The sequence below is a fragment of the Protopterus annectens genome, chromosome 11.part0, assembly GCF_019279795.1.
Source record: "Protopterus annectens isolate FY-2018-M chromosome 11.part0, PAN1.0, whole genome shotgun sequence".
NCBI lineage: Eukaryota > Metazoa > Chordata > Ceratodontiformes > Protopteridae > Protopterus > Protopterus annectens.
The window spans coordinates 1,470,047,118-1,470,061,738 of record NC_056745.1 but is presented as its reverse complement, the minus strand read 5'-3'; the positions used below and the strand labels follow the sequence as shown (position 1 = coordinate 1,470,061,738).

General features: G+C 46.0%; 1 protein-coding gene across 1 annotated transcript in view; it reads right to left on the bottom strand.

Annotated features, from left to right (window-relative positions):
• WASL (WASP like actin nucleation promoting factor) overlaps positions 1-14,621 on the bottom strand; it is an 866,451-nt gene that overhangs the window by 399,531 nt on the left and 452,299 nt on the right. The window contains exon 7 of the mRNA XM_044087330.1: positions 6,974-7,127. Coding sequence (XP_043943265.1) covers positions 6,974-7,127 — 154 coding nt within the window. The remainder of the gene's footprint in view (positions 1-6,973; positions 7,128-14,621) is intronic.

The following is a 14,621-nucleotide window of genomic DNA, read 5'->3' as shown; positions in this document are numbered from 1 at the left end:
GTACTACTTTTTTTTTGAATACTTCGGATCTGAAACAAAAAAAAAAGTTATGTACTTACCATAACGTTCCATGTGAAGTGTTCATCTCGCCTTTGTTCTTACACATGGGTTCGGAGCCGATCCTTGGCTCCGAGTCAGCCGCATCACAAAGCTCTGCATCTTAGAGAAGCTCGAGACCAGACTATATCCCATGATCCTCCCTGCTATCCCTCAGATCTAGTTTGCAAGAAACCAGACCGTCCGCCATCAACTGTTCCAAGACATTCACACACACACACACGTCTAACAATGAACACCATAGAACTATAACACATAATGTCATGTGTGTGGTGTACCACATCCTACGGAGGACATGGATCAATTAACCCAGAAGAAGAAAAGGATCCTGACCAGACTCTAGTCTTACCAGTTCTTCCATAACATGGTGGGGGGAGGAGGGAGGGGATGTAAGAACAAAGGCGAGATGAACACTTCACATGGAACGTTATGGTAAGTACATAACTTCTTTATGTGAAAGTGTTCAATCTCGCCATTTGTTCTTACACACGGGTAGCGTCCCTAGCTCCGTTACCCTGGGTGACTCATGGAAGAACGTTCCTGAGCACAGTGGAACCGAAGGATGTCCTATCCTTAGAGGCCCTGTCCACCTTGTAATGAGTGATAAAGGTATGAGGTGATGCCCACGTTGCTGCTGCACAAATCATATCCAATGGTAAGCGAGCTGCATGAGTTAAGGAAGTAGAAACTGCCCTAGTAGAATGATCCTTGGGTTTGAAAGGCAGTGGCTGATTCGAAACAGAATACACAAAGTCTATACAATCGGAAAGCCATTTAGACAAGGTACATTTCGCGACTGCCATGCCCTTCCTGTTGTCTGCAAATGAAATAAACAGCTGATCTGATTTCCTGTGATCTTTAGTCCTGTCTAGGTAAAATCTCAGTTGCCTATGTACATCCAATTTGTGCAGCATATATTCCAATTTGCTAGAATGGTTTCTTGAAAAACGTAGGAAGTTCTATGGATTGGTTAATATTTAACACAGAACACACCTTGGGGAGGAATGACTGGTTTGTGCGCAAGGAAACTCTGTCCGGGTGGAAAATCAAGTACGGTGGCCTGACTGATAATGCTTGCAGCTCTGAGATTCTTCGAGCTCTGAGATTCTTCGAGCTGAAGTGACAGCAATACGAAATAGTGTCTTCCACGACAAGAACTTTAGGAGAGAGGATGAAGCTGGTTCGAAGGGTGGTAACATCAGTTGTGACAGCAAGTTCAAATTCCATGGGAAAATTGGCTCCCGGATGGATGGACGAAGGTGGAAAGTTCCCTTCATAAAGGCCTTGCAAAGCCTGTGAGACATAATAGAAGAGCCTCCTTCACCAACATGGAAGTTAGATATGGCCGCCTGCTGTACTCTTATAGTGGAAGTAGAGGCTCCCTCGTGAAAGAGTAAGGATAAAAATTCCAAAACTTTGTGTAGTAGGGCTACCAAGGGGTATACATGTTGACCTGACGCCCAGCATACAAAACGTTTCCATTTGCTCCTGTAAAGTTTTCTGGTGGAGGTTTTATGAGAGGCAACCAGAATGTGTTGTACTGCCGGAGAGAAAATATCCGACCTGGCTAAACAGGGAAGCGCAGCAGCCAAGCTGTCAGTTTGAGGGATTGAAGGGATGGGTGAGGAACTCCCGATGAATGAGTCAATAGATCTGGCTCTGGGTCCAGAATCCAAGGTTCCTCCATCTGATGGGCTCGAAGAAAGGGGAACCATATCTGCCGAGGCCAGAATGGCGCTATGAGGATTATCGTCCTTTCCAGATTCCTGGCTTTCTGTAGAAATTTGGGTATCAACGGGGCAGGAGGAAATGCATATAGGAGACCAGGGGGCCAATCGTGCACCAGTGCGTCCCTGGGGACACCCCCCAGAGGGGGAAGCAGGGCAAAGTAGCTTCTGCATTTGGCATTCAACGGGGATGCAAATAGATTGCAGCAAGGCTGGCCCCCATCTGTGGAAAATCTTTTCTGCCACTTGCGGTTTGAGGGACCACTCGTGAGGCAACAGGATGGCTCTGCTCAACCTGTCCACAATGATGTTGGATGACCCCGGGATGTGCGTTGCCACTAGAAAGCGACCCGTGGACTCCGCCCATCGCCAAATTCTTAGGGCCTCTCTGCATAATGGGTAAGACCTGGTTCCCCCTTGTTTGTTTATGTACCAGACCACAGACATGTTGTCCATCTGAACTGCTATTGTTCCCAGAGGTAAGAATGCGTGGAAGTGTTGCAACGCTAGAAACACCGCTCTCAACTCCAGAACATTGATGTGCAGGTTGTACTCCAGATTGGACCATTCTTCCCTGAAAAAGTCCCCCCCACCCTATCAGAGAAGTGTCTGTGGTTATTGTGGCTGTAGGGTTGAGTAGGACAAATGGGCGACCCATAGTGAGATTCCTGACTGTCCAGCCACCATAGAAGATCCCGTTTTGCAAGAATCTGTTACCAATATTTTGTGCGATAAGGGTAGTTGCTGGAATGACCATTGCGTGAACAGCAGCCATTGGAGGACCCTCATGTGCATTCTGCCCATAGGAACTGCAATTAGGGAAGCCGCCATCATGCCTAGAACCTATAACACTAGCGTGGCCGGGGCTTTCCTGTTCTGAAGAAGAAGCACAACCTGTTCTCTGAGGGCTGAGGCTCTTACTAGAGGAAGCTTTATCAGAGTTAACCTTGTATCCAAATCTGCCCCGATAAATGAGAAATGTTGCGAGGGTGATAAGGCAGATTTTTCAAAATTGATTGAGATCCCGAAATGGGAACAAAGGTCGACTGTGTAGTCCCTGGCCTGTACAAGACGATGCTCGGTGGTGGCGATAAGGAGCCAGTCGTCTAGATACGGAAACACTCTGAATCCTTGCCGTCTCAAGTGAGATGCCACTACTGCCATGCATTTGGTGAACACCCTGGGGGCTGAGGTGAGACCAAAGGGCAGCGCTCGAAACTGAAAATGACTGGCTCCCAGCCGGAAGCGCAGGTAATCTCTGGACAGCCTGGCCATTTTGATATGGTAGTACGTGTCCTCGAGATCTATAGAGCACATCCAATCGTCCTTCTGTAAGAAGGGAAGGATCGACTGTAGCATGACCATCCGGAACTTTTCCTTCCTCACGAAGGTGTTGAGTTGGCTGAGATCCAAGATCGGTCTCCAGTCCCCTGTCTTTTTTGGAACTAAAAAGAACCTTGAGTAAGTTCCGGATCCTCTTTGGTCCGCCGGGACTGGCTGGATGGCTTTTTTTGAGCAGCTTTGTAATTTCAACGGCTGCTGGATCTCGCAGATGGGGTGGCACATCTGGAAATCTCTTTTGTTGGGGTGGGGTAGACGTAAAGGGAATTGTGTATCCTCTGGTAACTATGCTTTTTACGCATTGACCAAACTCCCTTAGTAAGATAAGCCTTATCTTGGGGGGGCAGTGACAAACTTGTTCGGCCTACGAAGTACTGGTTCCACTGTGTCTGGTGTTTCCCACGCCCTTCGAGCAATTAAGTCCATCAATTCATCGAAGGGCGGAGTCACCCAGGAGGTAGAAGGTTGAGCCCCAAAAAGCCTTCAGCAACACCGACTCATACTCAGTGGGTGCCAGGGACTGCCAATCACCCCTCTGTCTCAAGATCTCCAGGATGTCTGCAAATGATACATCCTCAGAGGGGGGTAGTGGGGACCCCTCTGTCTCATCCAAATCGGTGTCAGACGTTAGAGATTCCTGTGGGAAATCAATGTGCCTCCTCTTGCACAATCTTTTCCTCGGAGCTTCATCAGAGGGGGCTTCTGGTAAAGACTCTGAGGAACAGGGAATACCCTCTGGGGCTGGCTGAGGCAATGGGACTCTACGCTTGGAGTGGATCACGGGAGCAGAAACAGAAAGTGGCCCTTTGGGGGAAGGAGAAGACGCCTCCGATGAAGTAGTTGTCTGTTCAGACAATACCTTCCTCATAAGATCAAAAGCCCCCGAGCCCCGGGCCGAGGACTCCTCTGGTTCCGAAGAACGCGGAAGCCTCCTCAACACCGGAACTATGGGCTCTGACCCAGAGGACGGAGCCGAACCTATCTGTGCCGAGGCCCCGAAAGGGAGAGTCAGAACCAAAAATTCGGTACGACTCTCAGTCCCGGAACTAAGGAGAGATTGTCGGCTCCGTGACTCCCCGACGGGCTCTGAAGGAGTCGAGGTCAATGGTGCCGATCGCACAACGGACGGTTTCGGCGCCGAGGGCTCCACTATCATCGATTCATCTTCTCCCAGCTCCGAAGACTGAACGAGTCTCGAAGGAGGATTTGTTGGAGACACAGGGAGGCCCTTCCAGTTTCGACACCAATTGGGACGGAACCGCAATCAGCTTAGACAGAGCCGTATTTTCCATTAGTTTCTGTACAACACGATCCACGTCGGTATCAGATAATGGTCTGGAAGATCGGGTCGAAGACGGCACTGATCGAAGAATCGACGGTGGAGGTAGCTCCGACACCGGCTCCAAGACCTGGGGCTCAATCAAAGGTAAACGTTCGATGCTCGGCCCCGAGGTCTGTGGAACCGGCGAACGAATCCTGGAAGAAGTGCTCGGAGCCGATGACATGGGCTCCGATGTCTTCGACCCCTTCAAAGACTTAGAAGCCTGGTCGGCCTTCTCCAAGGCCTCCTGAAAGTCAAGATTAAGCCCCTGTCAATCAGCTTCCTGCGCCTCTCTGTCATGACCCTCCCACTAAAGGAATGACAGATGGAGCAGTCCTCCTGCAAGTGGAGAGGGCCAAGGCAGTAGACGCAGGAAGCGTGATTGTCAGTGATGGACATATTTTGTCCACACTGACATCTTTTAAATCCGGATTTGACTTTCTCTGACATGGTAAACACAAATCCAAGTCAACACTCTTATAATAGTCACTATAACAATATTATAGAAAACAACTGAAAAGTTATCTATCTAAAAGGGTTAATAAAGGGTTAAATATTAACAGTAACACTAAATACACACACTATACCAACTAACTACTAGCAAAAAGAACACTGTCAGAGCCCTGACAGGAACAAGAAGGCCGCAGCCAAAGATATATATAAAAATCTATATATATTTCACAGGGAATAACTTTCAAAACACACACACACACACACACACACACACACACTATATACTACACTATCTGAAAGGATAAAGATAAATTTAGACAAGAAAAACTCTTATCTGAACGATAAATATAAATTCTCTCTCTGGCCCGAGCTCTCCTCGACCTATCTGTTGCAGTGGCAAACTAGATCTGAGGGGGAGGATCATGGGATATAGTCTGGTCTCGAGCTTCTCTAAGATGCAGAGCTTTGCGATGCGGCCAACTTGGAGCCGAGGATCGGCTCCGGACCCACGTGTAAGAACAAATGGCGAGATTGAACACTTTCACATCAAACAAAAATTTCAGGAGTCTGCAGACTGGCACTTGCGAACTGCTTCTGCTTCAGGCATCGCATGGCAAGAAAGACTGATGTAATGGCATCGGCTTAATGTTTTATACCCCTGACGACCTGACGTCATGGAAGGAGAGAGAGTATCTGATGCAAGAATCCGAAGACTCTTGTATTCAGGCCGGCTGAGGGCTACCTGCAGGCAGATAACCCAAATGTGAGGACTGCAACAGTGAAACACTAAAGAACATCTGCATGTTAGACTTTTTTTGAGAAACAGAAGTTATTTGCTCCATGGGTACATATATTTCTTCTTTCTGTAGTCTTTAAAAAAATGTTTCTAGAGTTTCAGCAGTATCAAAAAAATGGCACAATAAGGCTCTTTTAAGCTCTGCTCTCCTGTGTCTTTGTGCCTAAAGGCAAAACTATCTTGTCTCATACTTTATACCTGTCCATCTGCACTTCTTCCTTACTCTGAATTCTCAATACATGCCACTTCATCTTCTTCAGTCTTCCTTCTCTCCCTTCTAACTTCATTTTGTGTTCCAACCACCTCCGCAAATGTTTTTTTCCTTATTTGCGGTTCTTCTGCTTTACTTAATTTTTTCATCATTTTGCCCCAAGATGCTTCTTTTCCAGTCTCTGGCTTGCTTTGTTCCATCAGGTTTTCTAATGTATCATTCTGCAACACACTCACCTGAAGGGCTGCAATTATGACTTCTTCACCTTTCAACCCTTTGAAAAGCCCCTGCTAAAAAATCTTGATCCAATCTCCTTTTTCCTTCTACTTGCAACTCTTTCCTCTTTGAACGCAGTAAACATCTCTACAGAACTGGCATTCCCCCTCAACTTTGTCTTCCTTGGATGCAAGTTTGTGTGCCGTTTTTCCAGTTACCCCTGTGCTAGGAACAGACACTCACAACCCACAGCCGCAGAGAGTCATAACGAGGAGGGGAAGCTCCCTGATGCACTGGCTTTCCCCTGAAAAGTCACCAAACTACTATGACTAGACTTTAAATAAAACAAAGGAAAGTTGTTGTTTGTCTTTTCGGCTTTTCCCAGTTAGGGGTCGCCACAGCGGAACTCCAGTCCGCTAATGATTGGCAATAGACTTTTTTTATGGTGCCGAGTTGCCAGCCAGACGCCCAACTAAAAAAAAAAAAAAAAAGGAAAGAGAATATCTTAACTTCAATATTAAGCCTGAAGGAAGAGACTCAAAATGAAATGTGTAGAAAACTGCTGTAAGAAACTACTGGGACCTGCATTAGCTTAAGATGGGTACTAATCAAAGTGGTAGCTGCTGTCAGTGTGCAAAGGAATTTTTTTTTTTTCCTTTGGTGTATAAAGCAGCATAGACAGCCATGTCACTTGTGCGTAACCTCCTGTTCTAATGAACACGTGCTATGAAGAATACAGCTGCTGTTCAACAGTCAGGGCAACAACAGGGATGCGCTCCCAATTCCTTTATCACATGATACTATGCAAAAAATGTATGTTTCTCTCCCTTTACTCTGCCAATAAAATTTACCTTGTCTGCGCAATTCATTTTTAACTGCTTCCACACCTCCAGTTTTTTCAATAAAGTCATATATTGCCTTTGAAGTTTCTTTGTCTTTCAATTGAGCTTCTGAGATGCCACAAATATCAAATAAATGTTTCAGCTCTGGATCCAAGTTATTTAACTGAAAAACACAAATTGTACTTCATATTTAAAAAGCTTCACATAGTCAAACCCTCAGAAATGTTTTTGCTCACTTAAAATTAAGGACGGACAGAGATGCATTTTCACTTCAGACTGAGAACAAAGCATGTACTGATAATGGTTTCCCCCATGTCTGCACTTGCATACATTTAAAAAGTGTTACCAAAATGCCTTAGGCTCTATTCATCCTGAGTTATAAAATACCCTACCATCAGAGAAAACCCCCTTGTTTAAAGCAGCACACGAAAAGGGTGAGAGTCAAATGCAAAATAAGGGAATGAAAAAACATTATAAATGACCAGCTTCTGCAAATCTGCAGAAAGTACAGTTGTGTACACTTACCATAAATGTAGATGTTAGAATGTATTCACTGTTGCAGTCATCACACTTGGGGTTATCTGCCTGCAGGTAGCCCTCATTCGGCCCGAATGCCAGAGTCTTGGGATTTTTGCGTCAGATGCTGTCGCCTCTTCCATAAGGTCAGGTCGGTCAGAGGTATAAAACATGCAGCCGACGCCATTACATCAGTTTTTCTTGCCCCAGATGTCAGGAGCCCCCAAAATAGGAAGAAATTACATGGTGTGGAACCCCTCCAGTAAAAAGTAAATACCACTGCCATAAGGATATGGCCAAAGAGAGGATAGGCAGAAAGTAGAGAAAAGTCAGGGGGCTGGAGGGAAGGTAACCAGGACTGCAATAGTGAATATACTCGAACATCTACATTTATGGCAAGTGTACACAACTGTACTATGTTCTTTGTGTTTCACTGTTGCAGTCATCACACTTGGGTTGATTCCCAAAGCTGAGGAAGGGTGGCGGAAGTCAAGAAGCATTAGGGCTACTAGCAGGCCCTGTAAGACTGCTGTCGCAAATCCAGCTCTAGATTTAGAAAAGATAGGTAAGTGGTAATGCTTGGTGAAGGTGAGTACAGAACTCCAGGTTGCAGCTTCCAGGATGTCCCTGGTAGGGACTCCCCTGAGAAATGCTGTAGAGGTTGAGGTAGCCCTAGTGGAATGAGGGCTGATCCCCTGTGGGGTAGGTTTTCTACGGTGTTTGTAGTAGAAATGGATGCAGTGTGCTATCCATTCAGAAATGGCTTGTTTTGAAATGGCCTTGCCCTCTGCCCCCTGTAGCAAAGCTGACTAGCAGCTGGTCAGATTTTCTGAAAGGTTTAGTCCTGTCTAGGTAGAACCTGAGCTGTCTTGTGCATGCCCAAGGAGTGCAGGATCCTTTCCCCTTTATTCTGAGGTTGGTAAATGGATGGATTGGTTTAACGCCACACTTGATACCACCTTGGGCATAAATGATGGGTTAGTCCTGAGGGAAACCCTGTCAGCATGGAAAATAATGAAGGGTTCCACAGTCATTAGTGCCTGTAACTTGGACACTTTTCTTGCTGAAGTGATGACTACGTGTAAGGCTGTTTTCCAAGAGAGGTATTTTAACTCAGCTGCAGCAGCAGGCTCAAAAGGGTGAAGCGTGAGCTTCTCTAGTACAAAGAGAAGGTCCCAGGCAGGGGTGGGACCTCTCCTCAGGGGCCTTAAATTGTTATCTCCTCTCAGAAACTGTTTGATGAGAGGGCGAGAAGAGAGAGGTAGCTCAGTATTGTAATGAGCTGAGATGGCAGAGGCATGAATCTTAATTGATGAGAAGGATAGGCCTTTGTGGAGCAGCTCTGGAAGGTAATCTAGGATTTGAGATAAGGTGGGCACAGCTGTGTTCTTTCCTTGAGACTGGCTCCAAGAACAATATCATTACCACTTTTCTGAATAGGATTTCCTAGTACTAGGCCTTCTGGCCTCAAGGATGACGTCCAGCACCTGTTTGCTGAGGGCTGCTGGTTGTGCATTCAGGGGATAGGCCACGCTGCAAGGTTCAGGGTTTGCAGCTGCGGATGCAAAATCCGTCCCTCCTGCTGGGACAACAGGGAGGGGTCTGATGTAGGTGCCAGGGTGGCACTGCTGTCAGACTGCATAGGAGTGGGTACCAGTGCTGGCGTGGCCAGTCTGGGGCAATAAGGATTGTCCTTGGTCTGTCCTATTTGATCTTGAGTAGTACTTTTGAGAGGAGGGGCAGAGGGGGAAAGGCATAAACTGAGAGGTTTTCCCATGTAAAGAATAGGGCATCCCACTTTCCACGCTTGGCTGTGAAGACTTCTGTTGCAAAATTCACTCAACTGATGATTTTGGGAGGTGGCAAAGAGGTCCACCTCTGGTGTCCCCCACCTGTGGATTAGAGGTTTGAATGAGTTGGCTTCCAGTTTCCACTCGTGTGGGTCCAGTAGATTTCTTCTCAAGTCTGCCAGTTAATTTTGTTTGCCCGGCAGGAATTGAGCTTGTAGGTGGATTTGGTTGCTCAAGGCTGTGTTCCACAGGGCCATGGCTAACCTGCAGAGTGGGTAGGAATAACTTCCACCCTGCTTGTTTATGTACCACATAACTGTGGTGTTGTCTGTCCTTATCAGTTGTCCTGGAAGTATAAGGGATTTGAAGGCTGTCAGCGCATTCTGTACAGCTAACATTTCTTTTTGACTGCTATGCAAGGGAATTTGTCCTGGGCTCCATTTGCCTTGAAAGCATTTGTCTGCCATGTGTGCCCCCCCCATGCATAGTCTGATGTGTCTGTTGTCAGAGTTTGAGCGGCGAGGGGTTGAGTGAAAGGAAGTCCCTTGTTGTGGTTGCATACCTCTGCCCACCAAAGGAACTCTGCCCTTAGATAAGGGATGACAGGAATCAGTGTTTCCAGGTCCTGAGAATGTTGACACCAGAGACTTTTTAAGTACCATTGAAGTTTCCTCATATGCAGTCTTGCATATGGAATTAGAATGCATGAGGCCATGAACCCTAGAGCTTGCAGTATTTTTCTTGTAGATAGCTGGGTTTTGGTGGCCATTAGTTTGAAGTAGTCAAATAAACCTGTTTTTCTGGAGTGAGGAATGCCATCTGGGAAGTTGTGTTCAAGCTTGCCCCCAAGAATACAATCTTTTGGCTGGGCACCAGTTGTGATTTATTTTTGCTGATAGTGTACCCCAGAGAAGTTACAAAGTCTCTTTAGAAATACCAGGTGCTAAAGTAGCAATTCCTGACTGTCCGTCTGAATCAGGCAATCATCCAAGTATGGGTAAATACTTGTCTGCCTGCAGTATGCAATGGCTGGAGCCAGGCACTTTGTCAATACCCTGGGCGCAGTAGATAAGCCAAAGGGAAGTGCAGAGAAGTGATAGTGCATAGAGCCTGCCCTGAAATGTAGAACAAAGCCTGCCCTGAAACGTAGATATTGCCTGCAAGATTTCCTTATGGGGATGTGCAGTTAAGCTTCTTTTAAGTCTAGGGTGACTAGCCAAGTGTCCTTTGCTAGCATAGGAAGAAGCTGTTGCAGTGTAAGCATTTTGAATTTTGGGACCACCAGGAAGGTGTCGAGAATTGACAGATCTAGGATAGGGCGCCAAGAGCTCTCTTTTCTGGGCACCAGGAACAGTCTGGAGTAGAAACCCTGTCCCCTTTGCTCTGTTGGAACAGGTTGAATAGCCCTGATACTGAGAAGAGAAAGAAAGTACAGTTTTGTACCTACCATAAATGTAGATGTGCGAACTGGATAGCATCTGCAGTCATAACAAATGGGTTGTCCTGTCGTCAGGCAGCCCTTCGGTCGGCCGGACTCCAAAGTCCGGGTCCGGCTTCGGCTGATGTCGCACTTCACCCGACGTCATCTCTGCTGGTCTTCGGGTATAAAGGCATCAGCCGACGCCATTTTCCTCAGTGTTTCTTGCCCCAGATGCCAATTGCCCTCTTGGATAGCTAAAATTTTGGATAAATGCCAATGTTTCCAAAATAGTAGAAGGCAAACACAAAAAATAAACATGTATGTACATATATACAAACAAATACACCATAAGAGACTCCCCCAGCTAGCTATAAGGAGGGTAAATACCTAGGAGTACCGCAGAGGGAAGGAGGGAGGTAATCCTGACTGCAGATGCTATCCAGTTCGGACATCTACATTTATGGTAGGTACAAAACTGTACTATGTCCTTCATGGATGCATCTGCAGTCATAACAAATGGGTAGAATACCATAGCCAACTAGGGAGGAGGAATAATAATTATGGTGTAGTCAGGATCCCTTGCAGTACAGCAGTGGCAAACCCTGCTCGGGATCTAGAGTATAGAGGTAAATTATAATGCTTGGCAAATGTATGCACGGAGGTCCAAGTAGCCGCCTCAATAATGTCCTTGGTTGCCACTCCTCTTAAGAAAGCTGTGGTAGTGGCTGTAGCCCTTGTAGAATGAGGTCTTATGTTCTGTGGAATTGGTTTTCCATGGTAAGAGTAACAGAATCTTATGCAATTTCCTATTCATTTGGAGATTGTCTGTTTGGAAATTGCTTTTCCTTCCCTTCCTGTTGCATAGGCTACAAAGAGCTGGTCAGTTTTTCTGTTAGCTTTGGTTCTGTCCAGGTAGTAGCGTAACTGTATATGTACATCCAAGGTATGCATTATTCTTTCACCTCTGTTTTGTGGATTGGGAAAGAAGGTAGGTAGGTGGATTGCCTGGTTTAAAGACACTCTGGATACCACCTTAGGCATAAATGTAGGATTAGTTCTCATGGACACCCTATCTTGATGGAAGATTAGGAAGGGTTGCACTGCCATTAAGGCCTGTAGTTCGAAACCCTCCTTGCTGAAGTAATAGCCAGTAGGAAAGCAGTTTTCGATGACAGCTGTTGTACGTCTGCTGTTGCTGCTGCTTCAAACGGAGGGAGTGTCAATTTTTCTAGTACAAAATTCAAGTCCCATGCTGGTAATGGTGGTTTCCTAGGAGGTTTTACATTCTTGATCCCTCTGAGGAACTGCCTGAGTAGAGGATGTGAAAAGACAGGAGGATCAAAGCTGTATTCTGCTGAAATAGCTGATGCATGTATCTTGATGGAGGAATAGGACAGGCCTGTATGTAGAAGCTCTGCCAAGTACTCCAGAATGTTAGCAATATCTATGTTCGACACATCTTTTCCTCTTTCAGTACTCCAAATGACGAACCTTTTCCATTTTCCTGCATAGTTCCTTCTTGTTGAAGGTCTGCGGGCTTCAAGGATAATGTCTTTAACCCTTTGTGAAAGGTCTGCTATATGATGTTCCAGGCAGTCAGTTGCAAGGTTTTTAGGTTTGGATGTATGATGTTGTAGTTGTTCTGAGTTAACATCAGAGGCATCAGGGTATTGACCACATTTTCTCCCGAGACATGGTCCTCAGTAATGGGTACCAGTGTTGTCTTGGCCAGTTCGGTGCTATCAGAATTATCCTTGGACGTTCCTCTTTGATTTTCAGTAGTACCTTGTGTATTAAGGGAAGAGGTGGGAATGCATATGCTGTCAGGCCTTTCCAGCTGAAGGATAGAGAGTCCACCTTCCATGCAAGTGGGTGGAATGTCCTTGTGCAGAATTTTTGAGCTGGTGATTTTGTGGGGAAGCGAATAGGTCTATTTGTGGCATTCCCCATTTCTTTGTGATGGTCTTGAAGATGTCCGGGTGTAGCATCCATTCGTGAGCATCCGAGGTGGTTCTGCTTAAAATGTCTGCTAGGGTGTTTTCTTTTCCCGGTACAAATATTGCCTGTAACTGGATGTTGTAGCTTAGAGCCAGATTCCAAAGGTCCAAAGTCATCCTGCATAGGGGGTAAGAATGAGTGCCTCCCTGCTTGTTGATGTACCACATGACTGTGGTGTTGTCTGTCCTTATCATTAAATGGCCTTCTTTGAGGAATGGTCTGAATTTTAGGATTGCCAGTTTTACTGCCAGCATTTCTTTTCGGTTTATGTGCAGGTGCAGCTGGTCCTGAGTCCACAGTCCTTATGCATTTGTCCATCATGTGTGCCCCTCATCCTAGGTCTGAGGCATCCGTTGTGATGGTTTGGTTTGCTCGAAAGTTGTGGAAGGGTAAGCCTGGGTTTGACTGGCATGCCCGAGCCCACCATAGGAACTCCTGTTTTAAGCATGGGATTAGTGGTATTTCTGTTTCTAAGCTGTGTCTGTGTTGAGACCATAAATTCTTTAGGTACCACTGTAACTTTCTCATATGCAGTCTGGCATGTGGGACCAAGATTATGCATGATGCCATGTAGCCCAAGGCCTGCAGAACTTTTCTCGCTGTTAGTTTGTTCTGCTTTGTTAATGCCAAGAAGTAAAGAGGGAGTTCTTTTGTTTTTCTGCAGTTAGGAATGCCATCTGTTTTACTGTGTCCAATTCCGCCCAAGAAAGTTCTTGTCTGGGATGGAGTCAGCCTTGACTTTTGTAAATTGACTGTGTATCCCAGGGCTTGAAGCAAGTAAATGACCCTTTGTAAATCTGTTGTCAGCTTGCTTTTGTTGTCCGCTTGTAACAGGCAGTCGTCCAGGTATGGATAAATTTGGATTCCCTGTACTCTGCAGTGGCGATTACTGATGCCAGGCATTTTGTGAATACTCTGGGCGCAGTAGATAAGCCAAAGGGCAATGCTGAGAATTGATAATGCTCTGATCCTGCAAGAAATCTGAGGTATCTTCTGCAATTTGGTCGAATGGGGACGTGCAGGTATGCCTCCTTGAGATCTAGAGTTACCAGCCAACACTCCTTGCCCAGCATGGGAAGAAGTTGCTGTAGGGTCAGCATTTTGAATTTTGGGACAATGATGTATGTGTTTAAGATGGACAGGTCGAGAATAGGTCTCCAGTTTTTCTCTTTTCTTGGTACTAGGAAGAGTCTGGAGTAGAATCCTTTGCCCTGTTCTGTTATTGGTACCCTTTCCACAGCTCTCATCTTTATTAATTCCGCTATCTGATGCAGGGCTTCTATTCTTTGATTTGGGGGCAGGTTTGGCATTCCTCTTTTTACTGGTAAAGTGTGGAAGTGGAACCGGTAGCCTTGGTCTATGGTTTGTACAATCCACTTGTCTTTTGTAATATAGTGCCAATTTTTCGAGAATAAGGCTAACTTTCCGCCTAATGGTGCTGCTATTTGCTCCCTGGTAGGCGGAGTCAGATTCAAGTCACTGTGATTGTCCTGTTGCAGTGGCAGTGGTTGTGTCTGTGCCTCGGTTATTGCCTTGCCACTGTCGTCCTCTGTAGGCACCTCCTCTGGATTGATTTCTGCCCTCGGCGTCTGTTCCTGCCCCTTTGTGACCTTGTGGAGTCAGGAAAGGACCAATTTTGGCAGGCCAGTTCCTGCTAAACCTTGGGGGCTGAACCTGTAGGAAATCTTTGACTGTTTGTACAGATTTTGCCTTCTCTTCCATTTTCTTCATTACCTGCTGGGCAGGTTCCCCAAATAGACTGGCCTTATCCATAGGAGCATCCAATAGCTTAGCTTTAACATGATCCGGCAAGACCTGTTCTTTCAACCATGCATGCCTTCTTATAACTGTGCCAGTCATGGCTGATCTAAATGAAGCCTCCAGTGCATCATAGCCACATTTTAAAGAATGGTTACTAACCTGTTGGATGTTA